Source organism: Balaenoptera borealis (genome assembly GCF_965194805.1).
Source record: "Balaenoptera borealis genome assembly, chromosome: 4".
Lineage (NCBI taxonomy): Eukaryota > Metazoa > Chordata > Mammalia > Artiodactyla > Balaenopteridae > Balaenoptera > Balaenoptera borealis.
Window position 1 is genome coordinate 131442645 of NC_138861.1, and position 17300 is coordinate 131459944.

General features: G+C 34.1%; 1 protein-coding gene across 11 annotated transcripts in view; it reads left to right on the forward strand.

Annotated features, from left to right (window-relative positions):
* The window catches only part of BLTP1 (bridge-like lipid transfer protein family member 1), a 204276-nt gene that overhangs the window by 143550 nt on the left and 43426 nt on the right, over positions 1-17300 (forward strand). For all 11 annotated transcript variants that reach the window (XM_082389554.1, XM_082389555.1, XM_082389562.1 and 8 more), the window contains 6 exons: positions 998-1103; positions 6956-7053; positions 7801-7986; positions 8992-9160; positions 10762-10973; positions 12071-12269. In XM_082389554.1, the coding sequence (XP_082245680.1) occupies positions 998-1103; positions 6956-7053; positions 7801-7986; positions 8992-9160; positions 10762-10973; positions 12071-12269 (970 nt within the window). The remainder of the gene's footprint in view (positions 1-997; positions 1104-6955; positions 7054-7800; positions 7987-8991; positions 9161-10761; positions 10974-12070; positions 12270-17300) is intronic.

Consider the following 17300-nt stretch of genomic DNA (forward strand, 5'->3'; position numbering starts at 1 on the left):
ATATTGCATAGTTCCTTACTAATATTAGCTATTATAAAGCTATAAAGTTTGTAATTGGGGCAGAACACCATCCCAGATTTACTAAGAATGCAGTTAATTACAAATATTCGAAAGAATCTAAAGTTGCATCTCTCTGAGAGTTGCCCATTTAACTATGGCCTAAAATAGACACATGTGAAAATCATCTTTGCCCATTTGATACTACTATATATAAAATAAAAGTGCTCAGTGAAACTTAGACTTTATGTGACTTCTCACCTAAGAAAAGACTGCTACATCTCTTTTGCTGTTAACTTTTGATCAAAATATGGACACTATCAAAGTGACAAATGTTGAGGCATTTGCCTTACTCATAAGGATGTTTCAATTCATCATTACTACGAAACTCAACTCCAGTTAGGGCCGGCTTTCTAGTTAATCTGTTTATTAACTAATTCTTGCCAGAAATTTTGGGCTTTATACTAATCATGGGACATGTATTATAGTAAAGCTGACTTTAGTATATCTGATTTGCTAATTTGCTCAAATGTAGCTTCATGAGAGCCATAATTTTGTTATTTTTATTCACAGCTGTATCTTTAGCACCTAATGCAAATGGTCAATAAATATTTGAATGAGTAAATGCATTTACTTTCACTTATACTGGTCCATCTTTCTAACTCTACAACAGTGGTAATTAAAAATAAATATTACTCTACATAAAATTTCAATTTTGCAATTAGCAAGTTACATAGAGTATAATTTTCATTCATTTTCAAAAGATTTCTCATACCTTATTGGCTACTGTTATTTTAAAATATGGGGGGAATGGCTCATAACAATGTCAGGCCAGTAGAGTATTGGGGAATCTGAGTATCTTTAACCCTTCTTCAGTATTTTAATTTCAAATAGCATGTAGATAATTGTTTTTCCTCAGAGTTTGGGATGATTTATGTGAGATGTATTTTAAACTAATATAGTCAGTATGTTAATCTAATATTCTGATTTTGTTTGGCAGGTTGGTTCCTTTGAACATAATCTTACAACTGATCTTCTAAACCACTTGGTATTTGTACAGAAAGTGTTCATGAAGGAAGTTAATGAAGTAATACAAAAAGTTTCTGGTAAGATGATTTGATACCTTATAGTGCAGAACATACAGCAGGTTTTTATTCTCATTGGTTATATGATGGTCCATGTAGCAGTGGTATGAGTATCGATCCTATCATTTAGATGAAATTGTTGAGTAACTCCCTAAAAATTCTGCATTCCTTTTATGGCTTTCTCACCTACAGATTCTTTTGCTTATTACTTTTGTCATATGTGATATATGTATTTACAATTTATAAATTAAACAAAGGTCCCTTATGCTTCCCTTCCAAAAAAAAAAAAAAAAAACTTAGTGTGTGTCTGTTAACTAAACTAATCTTAAATCGTTTGGGAACAAAATTTAGATCAGTATTAAGATTTCAATTTTAATCTGTATCAGATGGTGACTGTATGCTGGCCACATGGTAAATTGTCTATAGCAACCCTTATTATATTTTTGCTATTCCTCAAGATCAGATTATAAGTGAGCTTCTTAATCACTATTTTATATTTTAACTGGAAACATATGTCTGATTTAAACAATTAATTGATTTTTAATTCACAAGGTAAAGTATTAAGAGGCATTAGGGTGGAAAACAAGTTGACTGTATAACAGTTCTTGAGGCTGAATATTTCAGTATGAATATAATCATGTTAAAATAATAGTTAAGCCTCATCTCTAAATTGGCATCAAGAGGAGATTCCTCCATGTTGATGGATAAATTCATTCATTTTACAAATTAAGTATCTAGACAGTGTATTATAATTGTGATGAGTTCTCTGAATGACAAGAAGAAGGTGCTATGTCTGTGTCAAAGGAGAAACTAACGTAGTCTAAGGAATCAGAAAAGGCTTCACAGAGGAAGTCATATTCAAAACCTCACAAGTGAAGTCTCATTTGGCAAGAAAGGAGAAGTAGAGAAGATTCAGGCAGAGCTTATGGACCAGTATTTGATAAGGCCCTGAAGGAGGACAGAACATGGATTAGGAAATTAAATTATGTAGCAGCTGTGTGAGCAAGAGATTTTCCTCGTTCTCATGGGTTGGTTCTGGTTGTATCTGAGGTCAGGAAGCTACTTAATAATCACATTGAAGAAGCCTAGCAGAGCTATAGAATTTTACAAGTTAATATAAAAATCAGATCAATTGGTAGTCTTGGAATTTTTCTAAAAATGGTTGAATACAAACCATTAAGGGAGGGATGAATACATAGCAGAAGCCCCTTCTGCCACTGAAGGTGTCTCTACTTGGAGACCATACAGAAGTTTTAATGTGGCCCATTTACCTGGTTGATATCACATTAGAACATTGTCTATAATGTGAAAGTAAAGAATATTTCAAGTTGGTAAATTTTTATGAGTTTTAAAGAGTATTTTCAAGACTGCTATTGCTAAATATGTATAACTAAAAAACAAACAGACTTTTCCATTAACTAATCTTGTATCTCTTACGGTAAAAAGCTAGGATTATAGAGTTCCTCGTATTAGTCTGGTACTGTAAGCTGTCAAAGTGGTTTTGATGAAAAAGAAAGACTTTTCTTAACCTTTGAATTACTACATTCAGTTAGGAGTTATAAGTAAAGTGTATCCCTAGGTCTATGAATAATGAACTGGAAAAGAAGACTGGAAATTAATGTTCTAACCATGAAGACTTGCTAATCACTGTGAAGAATAGAGAAATCAGATAATGATGCCGAAGTCATTTAGTGGCTGGATCTGCTCCCTGAACCATTCCTTCCTGACTGTAGAGACAGCATGAACCCTAGGAAAATAGCTGAAATGTAAATCACATATCATCCAGCTGGCCCAGGGCCTCATGGAGCACAGATGTTCCCTTATCTTTTTCAGCACCAGAGCATGTAACAGATTATTGAGAGGGAATACTTAGAATCCCTGTAGCCACATTTCTTAGTATTCTAATCTCTATATTGCTTCCCTACTCTCCCATAATCTTCATGATTATTTTCCTTGTTTCTTAAAACTTTTTCCTCATGCTTTTCCTTCATGTTACATTTCGCTTTAGGACATTTTCTATTGCATAGGAATACTCATGTTCACAATCGTCATCAAGTTTGTTAGGAAAGTTCTTTTTTGAAGAATCAATTCTTATAATCTTATTGCCCATGGATTGCCTGGGTTTCAGAAAGGTGTAGATAAGCACTGACTTAGTAAAGAGAAGAGGTCTATTTTTGAGTATGTACAGCCATTTATATGTAATGAGAAATATATATATAGTGAGGTTACCTTCTTACAGTTGGACCAGATCTATATTTAATTCATAACAAGGTAAAAACTGTGGAGTTAATGTGACTAATAGTGTCTCTGATATTTCTATAAACTAAAAGTATTATATAATACATTTTGTAAGAGGCAGAGCTTGTCTTTTAAATTAAAAAAATTTTTTTTCTGAAACTATATAAAAGATATTCAGGATAGTGATAGATGAACAAAACAAATAGCCTTTTTAAAAAATCGACTGTATTTTTATTTATTTATTTTTATTTTTTAATAAATTTATTTATTTATTTATTTATTTTTGGCTGTGCTGGGTCTTCGTTTCTGTGTGAGGGCTTTCTCTAGTTGCGGCGAGCGGGGGCCACTCTTCATCGTGGTGCGCGGGCCTCTCACTATCGCGGCCTCTCTTGTTGCGGAGCACAGGCTCCAGACGCGCAGGCTCAGCAATTGTGGCTCACGGGCCCAGTTGCTCCACGGCATGTGGGATCTTCCCAGACCAGGGCTCGAACCCGTGTCCCCTGCATTGGCAGGCAGATTCTCAACCACTGCGCCACCAGGGAAGCCCTCGACTTTGTTTTTTAGAGCAGTTTTAGGTTCACGGCAAAACTGAGGGGAAGGTACAGAGATTTCCCAGATACCCTCTGCCTTCAGTCATGCATACCTCCCCCATTTTCAAAGTCCCCCATTAGAGTGGTACGTTTGTTACAACTGACAAACCTACACTGACACAGCATTATCACCAAAAGCCCATAGTTTACATTAGGATTCACTCTTGGCATTGTACATTCTGTGGGTTTGAACAAATGTATAATGACGTGTATCCATCATTATAATATCCTACAGAGTAGTTCCACTGCCCTAAAAATCCTCTGTTCTTTGCCTATTTATTCCTCCCTTGGTTGCTTCCAGGTTTTGGCCATTGTGAATTAAGGTGCTATAAACATCCATATGCAGGTTTCTGTGTGGACATAAGTTTTCATCTCCTTTTGGTAACTGCCAAGGTGCAAGATTGCTGGATCATATGGATCATATAAAAGTATGTTTAGTTTTATAGGAAACTGCAAAACTGTCTTCCAAAGTGACTGTACCATTTTGCATTCCCACCAGAAATGAATGAAAGTTCCTTTTGCTCCACATCCCCCCAGCATTTTGTGTTCTTTGTCACTGTTCTAGATTTTGGATATTCTGATGGGTGTGCAGTGGTATCTTACTGTGGTTTTAATTTGCATTTCCCTGATGACATGATGTGAAGCACCTTTTCATGTGCTTATTTGCCATCTGTATATCTTCTTTGGTGAGGTGTTTATTAAAATCTTTGGCCCATTTTTAATCAGGTTATTTTCTTATTGTTGAGTTTAAGAGCTCTTTGCATATTTCGGATAATAGTCCTTTACAAATGTATCTTTTGGAAATATTTTCTCCCAGTTGTGGCTTGTCTTGTTATTCTCTTGACACTGTCTTCTCAGAGCAGAAGTTTTTAATTTTAATAAAGTCTATTTTGGGACTTCCCTGGTGGTCCAGTGGTTAAGACTCCGTGCTTCCACTGCAAGGGGTGCGAGTTTGATCCCTGGTTGGGGGACTAAGATCCCTCATTCTGTGTGGTGTGACAAAAAAAAAATTAAAATTAAAATAAAAAAATTTTTTTAAAGTCTAATTTATCAATTCTTTCTTTCATGGATCATGCCTTTGGTGTTGTATCCAAAAAGTCATTGTCATACAGAAGGTCATTAAGGTTTTCTCCTTTGTTATATGATTTTTGTAGTTTTGTTTTACCTTTAGGCCTGTGATCCATTATGAGTTAATTTTTGTGACAGGTTTAAGGTCTATATCTAGATGTATTTTTTTGTATGTGGATGTCCAGGTATTCTAGCAACATATGTTGAAAAGACTGTATCTTTGCTCCATTGTATTGCCTTTGCTCAATTGTATTGCCTTTGCTCATTTGTCAAAGATTAGTTGTCTATATTTATGTGGATCTATTTTTGGGCTCTCCCTTCTGTTCCATTGATCTTTTTGTCTGTTATTTCACCAGTGCCACACTGTCTTGATTAGCTTGTAGTCTTGAAGTCAGGTAGTTTAAGTCTTCTAGTTTTGGTCTTCTTCAATATTTTATTGGCTATTCTGGGTATTTTGTCTCTTCACGTACACCTTGGAATGAGTTTGTCAATATCCACAAAATAACTTGGTAGGATTTTGACTGGGGTTGCATTGAATCTAGAGAGCAAATTGGGAAGAACTGACATTATCAGAGTTTTGTAGGTTTTCTCATGTAGATCTTGTATATATATTGTTAATTTATACTTAAGTATCTTATTTTTTGTGATGCTAATGTAAATGGTATTGTGTTTTTAATTTCACATTCCACTGTTTATTGCTGGTATATAGGAAAGTGACTGACCTTTGTATATTATTAACCTTGTATCCTGCAATCTTGCTATAATCACTTATTGGTTCCAGGAACTTCTACATAGATGATCAGGTCATTTGTGAACAGAGACAGTTTTATTTCTTCCTTCCCAATCTGTATATCTTTTTTTTCCTTTTCTTGTCTTATTGCATTAGCTAGGACTTCTTGTATGATGTTGAAAAGGAGTGGTAAGAGCAGACATCCTTGGTTTGTACCTTATCTTAGTAAGGAAACTAAGAGCTTTTCACCATTAAGGATCATACTAGCTGTAGGATTTTTGTAGATATTCTCTATCGAGTTGAGGAAGTTCTCCTCTGCTCCTAGTTTACTGAGAATCTTTACTATCAATGGGTGTTGGATTTTGTCAAATGCTTTTTCTGCATCCCGTAATATGATAATGTGATTTTTCTTCTTTAGCCTGTTGATGTGATGAATTACATTAATTGATTACCTACTAGGAAAAAACTTCCCATCCCACTTATATTTGCTCCCTGGGATGATGCTAAATTCAATATACATAGAAAAAGATGAATCATTTTAAGATAGAATATTTGAAAGTTAAGCATAACGAAAAGTTTTTACAATAAGGGAAAGAGAAGTGGAGATAGAAGTTGGATTTTAAAATATTAGAACATTATTTCCTGAATGCCATAATGCCTGGGCAACAAATGGTCTGTTAATAGGAACTTTATCCCCAGGGTCCTCTGCCCCCATTTTGTTTTCATGTATAGGCCAAACCTTTATTGTCACACTCTTAATTATTATCTTATTTTTTATTTCTCCACCTTTATTTTTTCTTCCATTCTTTTTTGTTTATGACACACAAATATAAATGACAAAGGTCACATTTTTGACTGAAGAAATTATTTCATTGTACTGTTTTTCACTCAAATATATTTTCTCAGGTGTATAATCATGTTTGGTGTAATTATAGGTATAATGTCTTAATTTAGTCCTTAGAAAATGTCCTTTTTTTTTTTTTCCTGGCCGCACCACGTGGCTTGTGGGATCTTAGTTCCAGTCCTTATAAAATGTTCTTAATAAATATCTACATATGCAGTACTGTCCCTATCTTATAACATCTGCCTCAGTGAAATGTGACATGGCTAAAGTTCCCTGTTAAAGATTGAGTTAATGATCAGGAAAAAGAAAATGTTGTGTGTGTGTGTTTTTAAGCACACAAAGTAGTTATTATTTTCCTTTTAAAGAAATTGCCTCAAACCTTCAATTATTTAACCTCTTTCAGGTGGGGAGCAACCTATTCCTCTTTGGAACGAACATGATGGAACAGCGGATGGAGATAAGCCTAAAATTCTACTCTATTCCCTGAACTTGCAGTTTAAGGTAACATAAATAATAATATAATAATGATTCTTTAAGAAGTATTTTTCTACTTAATTAATGTATGCTTCTAGAAAATCCATATGATATATGAGTATGCCAAATAGAAAATAAAACTGAAGTAAAACCCTGTCCACGCAGAGAAGAAGCTTTAACAATTGAATATCCTTTAGGACGTTTTCCTATTTGTATTTTTATATATGTATATATTTCTGCATTTTTAAAAACCTTGAATACCTTTCCATGTCAGAACATTTAGATCCACTTTATCTTTTTGAACAGCTGTGCTATATATTATACAGTTGTAACAATTTAACTACTTCCTTCAGATGAACCTTTTGACTTTTTTCTAATTATTGCTGTTATAAATTACTCTGTAAGAAATATTTTGTACAGTTGTCCATTAAAATAATACCTTAATAGAAATGTTATTTCCAATATTTACGATATTAGTGTTCTTAAAAATAAAAATCTTTCTTACCAAATAGTTATTTACTTGTAATTAATGTATTTAACACATGAACAGTCTATATTTTAAATACAGAATACTGAAATAAAATTTAATAGCTAAAAAAGTTCCTACTGACATGAGAAATTAAAGGATGTTGCCAATTTTATCAGTTCATCAGGCATCCTATATGTGTTTCAAACATGGCTGTTTTATTTATCATATATTGAAAGATTTCATTTGTGTGGGTGTACATTGTTCATTTAAGATTCTTTTTTTCCTCCAAACATATAATCTGCTAGGGTATTCAAGTAACGGCCACAACTCCCTCAATGAGAGCTGTGAGATTTGAAACTGGATTGATTGAACTGGAACTTTCGAACCGACTTCAAACCAAAGCTTCACCAGGAAGTAGCAGCTATCTGAAACTGTTTGGTAAATGCCAAGTGGATTTAAATCTGGCATTAGGACAAATTGTTAAACATCAGGTGAGTGCTGAATATGTTGATATTAAAACTGTGGCTTTTAAACTTTGCACATCAATTTAAACTACTTTAAGTATTACTATACTTTAAAAAGTATTGAGTTTAAGTTCCTAAAATTTGATTGTAAATTCTAATAAAAAATCATTTAAGAAGGCCCTTATAATTTTACCTTGGTATTTCATTGAGTATATTGGCGGTATATTGTTCAGTGCAAATGCGATCACATGAAACTTGAATCTAGTATCTTCATAAATATTCGTTTATAATTTCTCTTGATTTTGTTAAACATTATTTTTTATTTCAACACTTTGTACTAACATTGGTCAGTCTTTAAAATGTTACTAAGTTTCTTAGCTGTCCTGTTTGATAATGGCAAATTTTGCATGCTATAATATTAAACATGTAAAGTTAAGAAAAATGTGTATATATATATGTTGATATATATACGACAGTAAATCAGATTCTGTTTTATAAAAATTAACTTTCACAGCTCATCAGGGAATTTTACTATTTTTTTTGCTAAAAATTATTATGTAGATTTAACCTTTTTCCTTCTTTAGTTTGAAGATTAAAAGAATACCAGTCACATTTCAAATCTGAGTGGCTGTATTAAAGATTATGTGGGGGAATAAATGAACAAAAATTTCATGTCATCTCTAGAAAAACAGTAATTTTTTCAAATAGAAACACAGTTTGAGAGGAGAGAGGATCTAATTATCTTGAAACATTTAATACATTGCCATTGAGGATATGGCCCTAATCCTAGCTTTTGTATGAATTTTATGTATGACTTCCTATTTATTTCTTATATACTGATTCATATTGTATATTAATTTCAAGTGTTTATGGTACAGAGTATCAGGAATTTATCATTGACAAATGAAATAAAGAAAAATGTACTGTAGTTCTTTTAGTGAAAAATACCATTAATGGTGTTAAAACTTCTAATTTTTTAAATTAAAATATTTTCCATTATTTGATTTTATTGAGCTTTTAATTTTATTTTAGGTTTATGAGGAAGCTGGTTCTGATTTTCATCAGGTTGCCTATTTTAAAACTAGAATTGGGTTAAGAAATGCCCTGCGAGAAGAAATCAGTGGTTCTTCAGATAGGGAAGCTGTGCTTATTACCCTGAATAGACCAATTGTTTATGCACAGCCTGTGGCCTTTGATAGAGGTAAGATGAAGTCTTATCAATACTGTCTTGTTAGATTTAGAAATGTTTTGGTAATGCTAGAAAAAATCATCTGTAGTTTACCAGTTTAAATGCTTGACAGCTAAATGTCTCTTAAATTTGAAATGTGAGCATCCAAAAAAAGTTTCTTGCTTATTACCATCAGTTTTTGAAGTTACTTTACTTTTTAAAGTTATTTGCTTTTTACATGGATCTATAGGAATGTCTGATTCAGAATTTTAAATTTTTTGGTTTGGATAACTATTGCACCCAATTGTCTTAGCACTGTCTTTATTCATTTATTCTATAAACATTTATTGTTTACTGTCTAGAAGTGGAATACAAATATGGAAAACAGGATCTCTGCCCTCAAGGAGCTCTCAGTTCAGTGGGAAAAGAGAACAAAGTAGACTACAGAGTGGAGATATATATATATATACACACATACATACATATATATACACACACACACACACACATACACACACACACACACTTCTTTTTTTCCCCCTTATATCTGAGGGTGTCTCTCACTTTCTCTGTGCTTCTCAGAGGAGAAACTAAATTTTCAGATTCAGCTTGGAGTTAGTTCACCAAGGAGACAGGAAATGAAAGCTTGTCCTATTTACCTCTGTATCTGAAGGCCTAGAACAGTCCCAGGCATGTAGTTAAGAACTAAATAAATACTTGCCAAGTGAGAAAGAACATGAATGAATATATATGAGCACAGAGGTCTAAGAAAATATAGCAGCCACTTTTTTAAAAGAAAATAATGGGAAATAAGGCTGAACGATAGATAGGATCTAATTAATGTGTCTTGGGCAAATAGGAATTGTATTTTAGAAGTAATGAAGAACCATTTATGAAGCCATAAAAGATTTAAATCGGTGGTGGGCATTGGCTGGTGATAAGATCAGTTTGTTAGAAAACTGCCCTTACCATTTTATTTTGCTAAATCTGGTGCACATTTTTTTTTTTTTCATTTCTCATCTTACCAACTTTTGATCAACTTTCAACAACTTCTTAAAGTACTTTCTACTCTTTGTGTCCATGACATAACACCTGCTTTTCCTTCTACTTCTGTGGCCCCTTCATCTTTATCTCTCTTTAGACTCCTCCTTGTATATACTGCATTAAATGATGGTTTACCTTAAGTTTCATTCTTGTTACAAACTCAAATGTCTTCGACTTCTCTCTCTAAATCACACTTTATTAATGTATACTCCCAGTATTACGTACCTCTCCTTCAAGAATTTTTAACTGTTGTAACAGAAAGCTGTATAAGGTCAGGGACCATGTCTGTTTTCGTTTGTTATTCCATGCCAATGCCTAGCATATATAGTAGGCATTTCACAACTAATTCATTGAATGAATGAATGGACCTGGATTTTCTTCTTTTGCCACTTTGCAGTCGCCTGCTTTCTGCTTTTTTCATTTCTCAAGTTGACTGTATCCTCTTAGATCCTTTCAAATTCTAATGCTACAATTTTCTGGGAATAATTTTTATTAATCAACAGGATTTTGCAGCTCTAGAGGTTTACTTGCCATATAGCTTTACAGTTTTTATTTTAATTTTCCTTCTGCCCTGTCTTAATTATCAAAAGCTGTGCTGTTTTGGCTGAATTATAAGGCTGCCTATGACAATTGGAATGAACAACGAATGGCTTTACATAAAGATATTCATATGGCTACAAAGGAAGTGGTAGATATGTTGCCTGGTATCCAGCAAACGTCAGCCCAGGCGTTTGGGACTCTCTTCCTCCAGCTGACTGTGAATGATCTGGGAATTTGCCTGCCTATCACAAATACTGCACAGGTATAAAAATCGAATCACAGTGCAAGATTAAGAGCCAGACATTTCTAGAAACCATTTTTATGTGTATAGAGTATAACAGTAAGCTTTTCAGGATAACAGTTTATAACGAGTTTAGTAGATAGCAAGTAAGATTGAACTCCTTCAACCGTTATTCATCCACAGTGTATTAAATATCAATTTCATGAGACTTCTCTGAAGCATTCTGATATGCCTCATAATAGTAATGAGATTGACACCCATCTAATAAATCTTAATTTTAACCTTGGAAAATAAGCAGCTTAGTTTTCAAAATTTTTTATTTGTTTTGTATTTGGCCAAGACATCTTTGGCATACACTTGATAATAAAATAGAAACAAAGGATATTTAAGGATGCTATATAATAATGTTTAATAACTTTATCTAAAACAGGGTAGGGAATTTCAAAATTCTTTTAAACTATAATATTTAATGGTAACAAAACTTCCAAGTTATGTGTACTGGATAAAGCAAAAATTTACTCTTTGGGATTTAGGACCAGTTCTCAGGAATACATATTTGCATGCACATGTGTGTGAGGGAAAAGGCTATGAACCCCCTGTTAGGCTAAGAAGTTACAATTATAACAAATACAGAGGTCTACATTTTACTGTTATAATTTACCTTAACCTGTAACCAGTTGTTGAATGAATTTATCTTTAAGTATTTTGTTTGGCAAAACAGTGTTAAGAAAAACTCTGAGTTGAGGATTGGCAACGTGGTATGTTTGTGCTTCAGGAGTTGAAAAATGATAATATTTTAATGACATGATGGACAGAGCTTAGGAAGGCCGTACACACCAGGGATGGTTGTCAAAATGAAAATGTTCCACACAAACTAAAAGGCTTGAGATAGAAAGAACAGATAATTAGCCTTTTGCAAGCTTAGTTTAAAAAAATGCACATGGCAATGCATTTCGCATGAGCAATTTAATTTTAAAAGTAGGCATCTTTCTAAACTGCTTTTTAATGAAGCTCTCTAGGGTTGACCCTTTCTAGATGTTTGATCTTATGAATCCTGTGAGGTTTCCAAATTTTAAAATTTGTCACCTTTTGTCTCATTTCTTTAATATATTTTGCAGTCTAATCACACTGGAGACCTTGACACTGGTTCTGCTTTAGTACTGACCATTGAAAGTACTCTCATCACTGCTTGTTCTTCAGAATCTCTAGTTAGTAAAGGGCATTTCAAAAACTTTTGTATCCGTTTTGCTGATGGCTTTGAGACATCATGGGATGACTGGAAACCAGAAATTCGTGGGGACCTAGTGATGAATGCCTGTGAGTGTCTTTTATTTTCTGTATGAGGTTTTGAATTTTTAAAAATTAAAAAATAACCCCAGTGTCTTCATAAGTAAAACTAAAGGATGTTCATATATAGGAATGTTATTGGACTTTGTGAAATAAAGGCTATTTCTAATTAAAGATATCAGAACATATTTGTGAAAAACTGCAGCTTTCAGTTGTTTGGGTAAGTAAACCAACTAGGTATTCTTTTTGATGGTATAACATTTGAAGGTTTGCTCACTCCCTGATTTTTCCTGTAATTGATTCGTGAATGACCAGGTAAAGTGTCTTTGTTCTGTGGGGATCTTGAAACAAAGTGATAAATGTGTAAGATCCAGTTCATCCTATAACATAATACAGGATAACCGGAAGCAGGGACTCCAGCCATAAATAAGTCCACATGTCCACATATGTAGTATACAGAGTATAATTTGTGTGAATTCCTCTGATTCTATTATGCTCCATTAAACACAGCTTTAGTTATTCCTCTGGTTGTGAATAACTAAAGCTGTCTTTATATGCTATTTTGAAGGTACAGGGATTTATTTTTATTTTAATATTTTAAATATTACAGCAGAGTTGATAAAGCATCATTAATCTATTTTTAATTAATTTTTATTGGAGTATAGTTGCTTTACAATGTTTTATCATTAATCTTAATAATGAAGAAAAATTATATTTGCGGAATTAAAGGTTGTGGACTAAAATTCCTCAGCTAATCTGTAAAACAAAATTAATTACTTTTCAGAAGGTGGTATGCCATTATTTAGCAATTTTTTCCTCTCTTCACTGGAAGAAAATCTTCTTTCCAGTTCTCGGTTTTCTTTGAGTATTGGGAGAACTTTCCAGGGTTTTTATATCAAAAATTGAAGTTTTAGCATTTAATATTGGCTAAAATTTTAGGTGAAATTTTTTGGTTTTGAATGCTTTGCATTTAGATAATTCATAGGTAAAATACTAGGATTTCTTTGAAATACTTCAGGTTATGAAGAAGACTTGATATCAAAATACTCATGCCTAATACCCAAAAGACCAAAATTAGCCTTCATCAGAAATTTTTACAAGTAATCATTTTACATGGTTGTTATATATGTTTTAAAAAGTCACCATAACTGTTTTTTTTTTAATTTATTTTATTTATTTATTTATGGCTGTGTTGGGTCTTCGTTTCTGTGCGACGGCTTTCTCTAGTTGCGGCAAGCGGGGGCCACTCTTCATCGCGGTGCGCGGGCCTCTCACTATCGCGGCCTCTCTTGTTGCGGAGCACAGGCTCCAGACGCGCAGGCTCAGCAATTGTGGCTCACGGGCCCAGTTGCTCCACAGCATGTGGGATCTTCCCAGACCAGGGCTCGAACCCGTGTTCCCTGCATTGGCAGGCAGATTCTCAACCACTGCACCACCAGGGAAGCCCAACCATAACTGTCTTTTGTTTGTGTGTTTTTTTCCTTAAAATAAATTTAAACCTATTGATTTTTATTAAGATGACATTTTGCCATCATTATAGTCATACTGGATTGAATATATTTGGAAGCAAGGAAGGATACCATTTCCTTAACAGTTTAAACAAAGGGAAAATGCGTAAGAAATATGCCTCTGACTCAAAGTCTAAAACACATATTAAAAAATATAAACAATAACTCAGCACCTTAGTGGCTATTATACCAGCAAAGTAGAACACTAACATGCTGATAATTGTGATAATCATAATTTATTTGGGGTTTTGGAGGGTATCAAATGACTTGTTTTTGTAACATGCTTATTGTTTGGTGTTTTGGGAGAGTGGCAAATGAGATGAGTAGAGTAGTTGTTTTGCTGACATAAAAGAATTCCAAATTACAGATTCACCAATTAGTTTACTATTTTGTAGTTTTTATTAGTAGTAAGTATACTTGGATATAACTGACAATTTTTTTTAAAAAAGAGTTGAGTTTAGGGCAGAGAAATAAGGAAAAGTAGGATTATGCCTTAGTATTTTTTCACAGATCATTTAAAAATCATGCCCTACAGAAACAGAAATATAGCTCAATGGAACAGGATAGAAAGCCCAGAGATAAACCCATGCACATATGGTCACCTTATTTTTGATAAAGGAGGCAAGAATATACAGTGGAGAAAAGACAGCCTCTTCAGTAAGTGGTGCTGAGAAAACTGGACAGCTACATGTAAAAGAATGAAGTTAGGACACTCCCTAACACCATACACAAAAATAAACTCAAAATGGATTAAAGACCTAAATGTAAGGCCAGACACTATAAAAACTCTTAGAGGAAAACACAGGCAGAACACTCTATGACATAAATCACAGCAAGATCCTTTTTGACCCACCTCCTAGAGAAATGGAAATAAAAATGAAAATAAACAAATGGGACCTAATGAAACTTAAAAGCTTTTGCACAGCAAAGGAAAGCATAAACAAGACAAAAAGACAACCCTTAGAATGGGAGATAATATTTGCAAACGAATCAACTGACAAAGGATTAATCTCCAAAATTTACAAGCAGCTCATGCAGCTCAATATCAAAAAAACAAACAACCCAATCCAAAAATGGGCAGAAGACCTAAATAGACATTTCTCCGAAGAAGATATACAGATTGCCAACAAACACATGAAAGGATGCTCAACATCACTAATCATTTGAGAAATGCAAATCAAAACTACAATGAGGTATCGCCTCACACCAGTCAGAATGGCCAGCATCAAAAAATCTACAAACAATAAATGCTGGAGAGGGTGGTGTGGAGAAAAGGGAACCCTCTTGCACTGTTGGTGGGAATGTAAATTCATACAGCCACTATGGAGAACAGTATGGAGGTTCCTTAAAAAACTAAAAATAGAACTACCATACGACCCAGCAATCCCACTACTGGGCATGTACCCTGAGAAAACCATAATTCCAAAAGAGTCATGTACCACAATGTTCATTGCAGCTCTATTTACAATAGACAGGACATGGAAGCAACCTAAGTGTCCACTGACAGATGAATGGATAAAGAAGATGTGGCATATATATACAGTGGAATATTAGCCATAAAAAGAAATGAAATTGAGGTATTTGTAGTGAGGTGGATGGACCTAGAGTCTGTCATACAGAGTTAAGTAAGTCAGAAAGAGAAAAACAAATACCGTATGCTAACACATATATAGAATCTAAAAAAAAAAATGTTCTGAAGAACCTAGGGGCAGGACAGGAATAAAGATACAGACTTAGAGAATGGACTTGAGGACACGGGGAAGGGGAAGCTGGGAAGAAGTGAGAGAGTGGCATGGACATATATACACTACCAAATGTAAAATAGATAGCTAGTGGGGAGCAGCCGCATAGCACAGGGAGATCAGCTCGGTGCTTTGTGACCACCTAGAGGGGTGGGATAGGGAGGGTGGGAGGGAGAAGCAAGAGGAAGGAGATATGGGGATATATGTATACGTATAGCTGATTCACTTTTTATAAAGCAGAAACTAACACACCATTGTAAAGCAATTATACTCCAATAAAGATGTTAAAAAAATCATGCCTTAGAAAAAAGATGGCCCTGTGTCGGTAATTCCCTGGTGGTCCAGTGGTTAGGACTTGGCGCTTTCACTGGCGGGGCCCAGGTTTGATCCCTGGTTGGGGAACTAAGATTCTTCAAGCCAAGCGGCGTGGCCAAAAAAAAAAAAAGCCCGGTGTAATTTCCTCTCTAGGTGATAATATTTTGGGGGGAAGTGCAATAAAAATTAGAAAGGACAATCTATAGGAAGGGTTCCATCGACCACTTAAATAGTGAAGATTAGATGCTTTTCTTTAACATGTATTTAGAAAAACTAAACCATTAGAAGTTTGAAAAATTCCAAGCTTTCTGCTAACACCTGGGTAGCAGCATTTGGTTGTTACTGCCATCCTGGATTCTGGTTGGTCCAACTCAGAGATGACAGGTACAATGGGAAAGAGCCCAGTTGGTTTCCTACTTCTCACTTTCAGGATTCAGATCTACTCCTAAGAATTTTAATGTTCCTTATTAATTCATCATGCCTCCGTATTCTATGAATTTATATAATCTTTTTTTTTAGCTTAATATTCAGAAATTCTCTAGCACTTCTTGGGACTGGAAGTCCCCGATGTTTTCTACCCTTTTTAAATTTACTGTTTCTTACTTTCACTTGGCCTTAGTTATATTACTCCAATTTCAGAGGCTTTTCTTTTCATTCTAGCAGTCTTAAGATTTGAAAGGGTAGTCTAGGTTTTTTTTGCTCTGATTTATAACTATGACATTAAAGGTGAATTAGGCAATCTTTTACCCCCAAACAAGATCTAATTCTTTTTTATAATTTGTATGTGAGGCACAAGTACCATATGGTTCAAAAATATAATTTAGATTTTAAAGTTATTGGCACCATCTTAAAAAATACATAATAGAAATTGTCATTTATAGACCCTTTCTCCCAAAATAAATTGTAGCATTTCTTTTTTTTTTTTTTTTAATTAATTAATTTATTTGGCTGTGCCGGGTCTTAGTTGCAGCATGCAGGATCCTTAGTTGTGGCATGCGGGATCTAGTTCCCTAACCGGGGATCGAACCCAGGTCCCCTGCATTGGGAGCGTGGAGTCTTAACCACTGGACCACCAGGGAAGTCCCTAAATTGTAGTATTTCTACAACTCACATTTGAGTAACATTTGAATACCAGTTTAGAGTATGGAATGAATTGCAAAAGGACATTTTATTTACGGTATATATACTGTCAGGTTTAGATTGAAATTTGGTTTCCATTAAGGATTACTGAGAAAGGGTCTTAATTCTATCTTTAGGCTCTACTTTGTTTAAAAGTTGTTTCAAGGATGGTATGTCTTTTGTTGATTTAATTAACCTCTCAAAAAAGCTGAAATTATCTGATTAAAGCTAAGAAGTAGTAACTGTTTCAAAGTTAAAGTTAGATATGTTCTGGGGATAGGTCCATGACCTTAGGAGGCTGACGTTATGAGATTGACATCATGGCAGGCAATCTTTTTTTTTTTTTTCCCTCGTAAAATGATCCTTGTCAAAGTAAA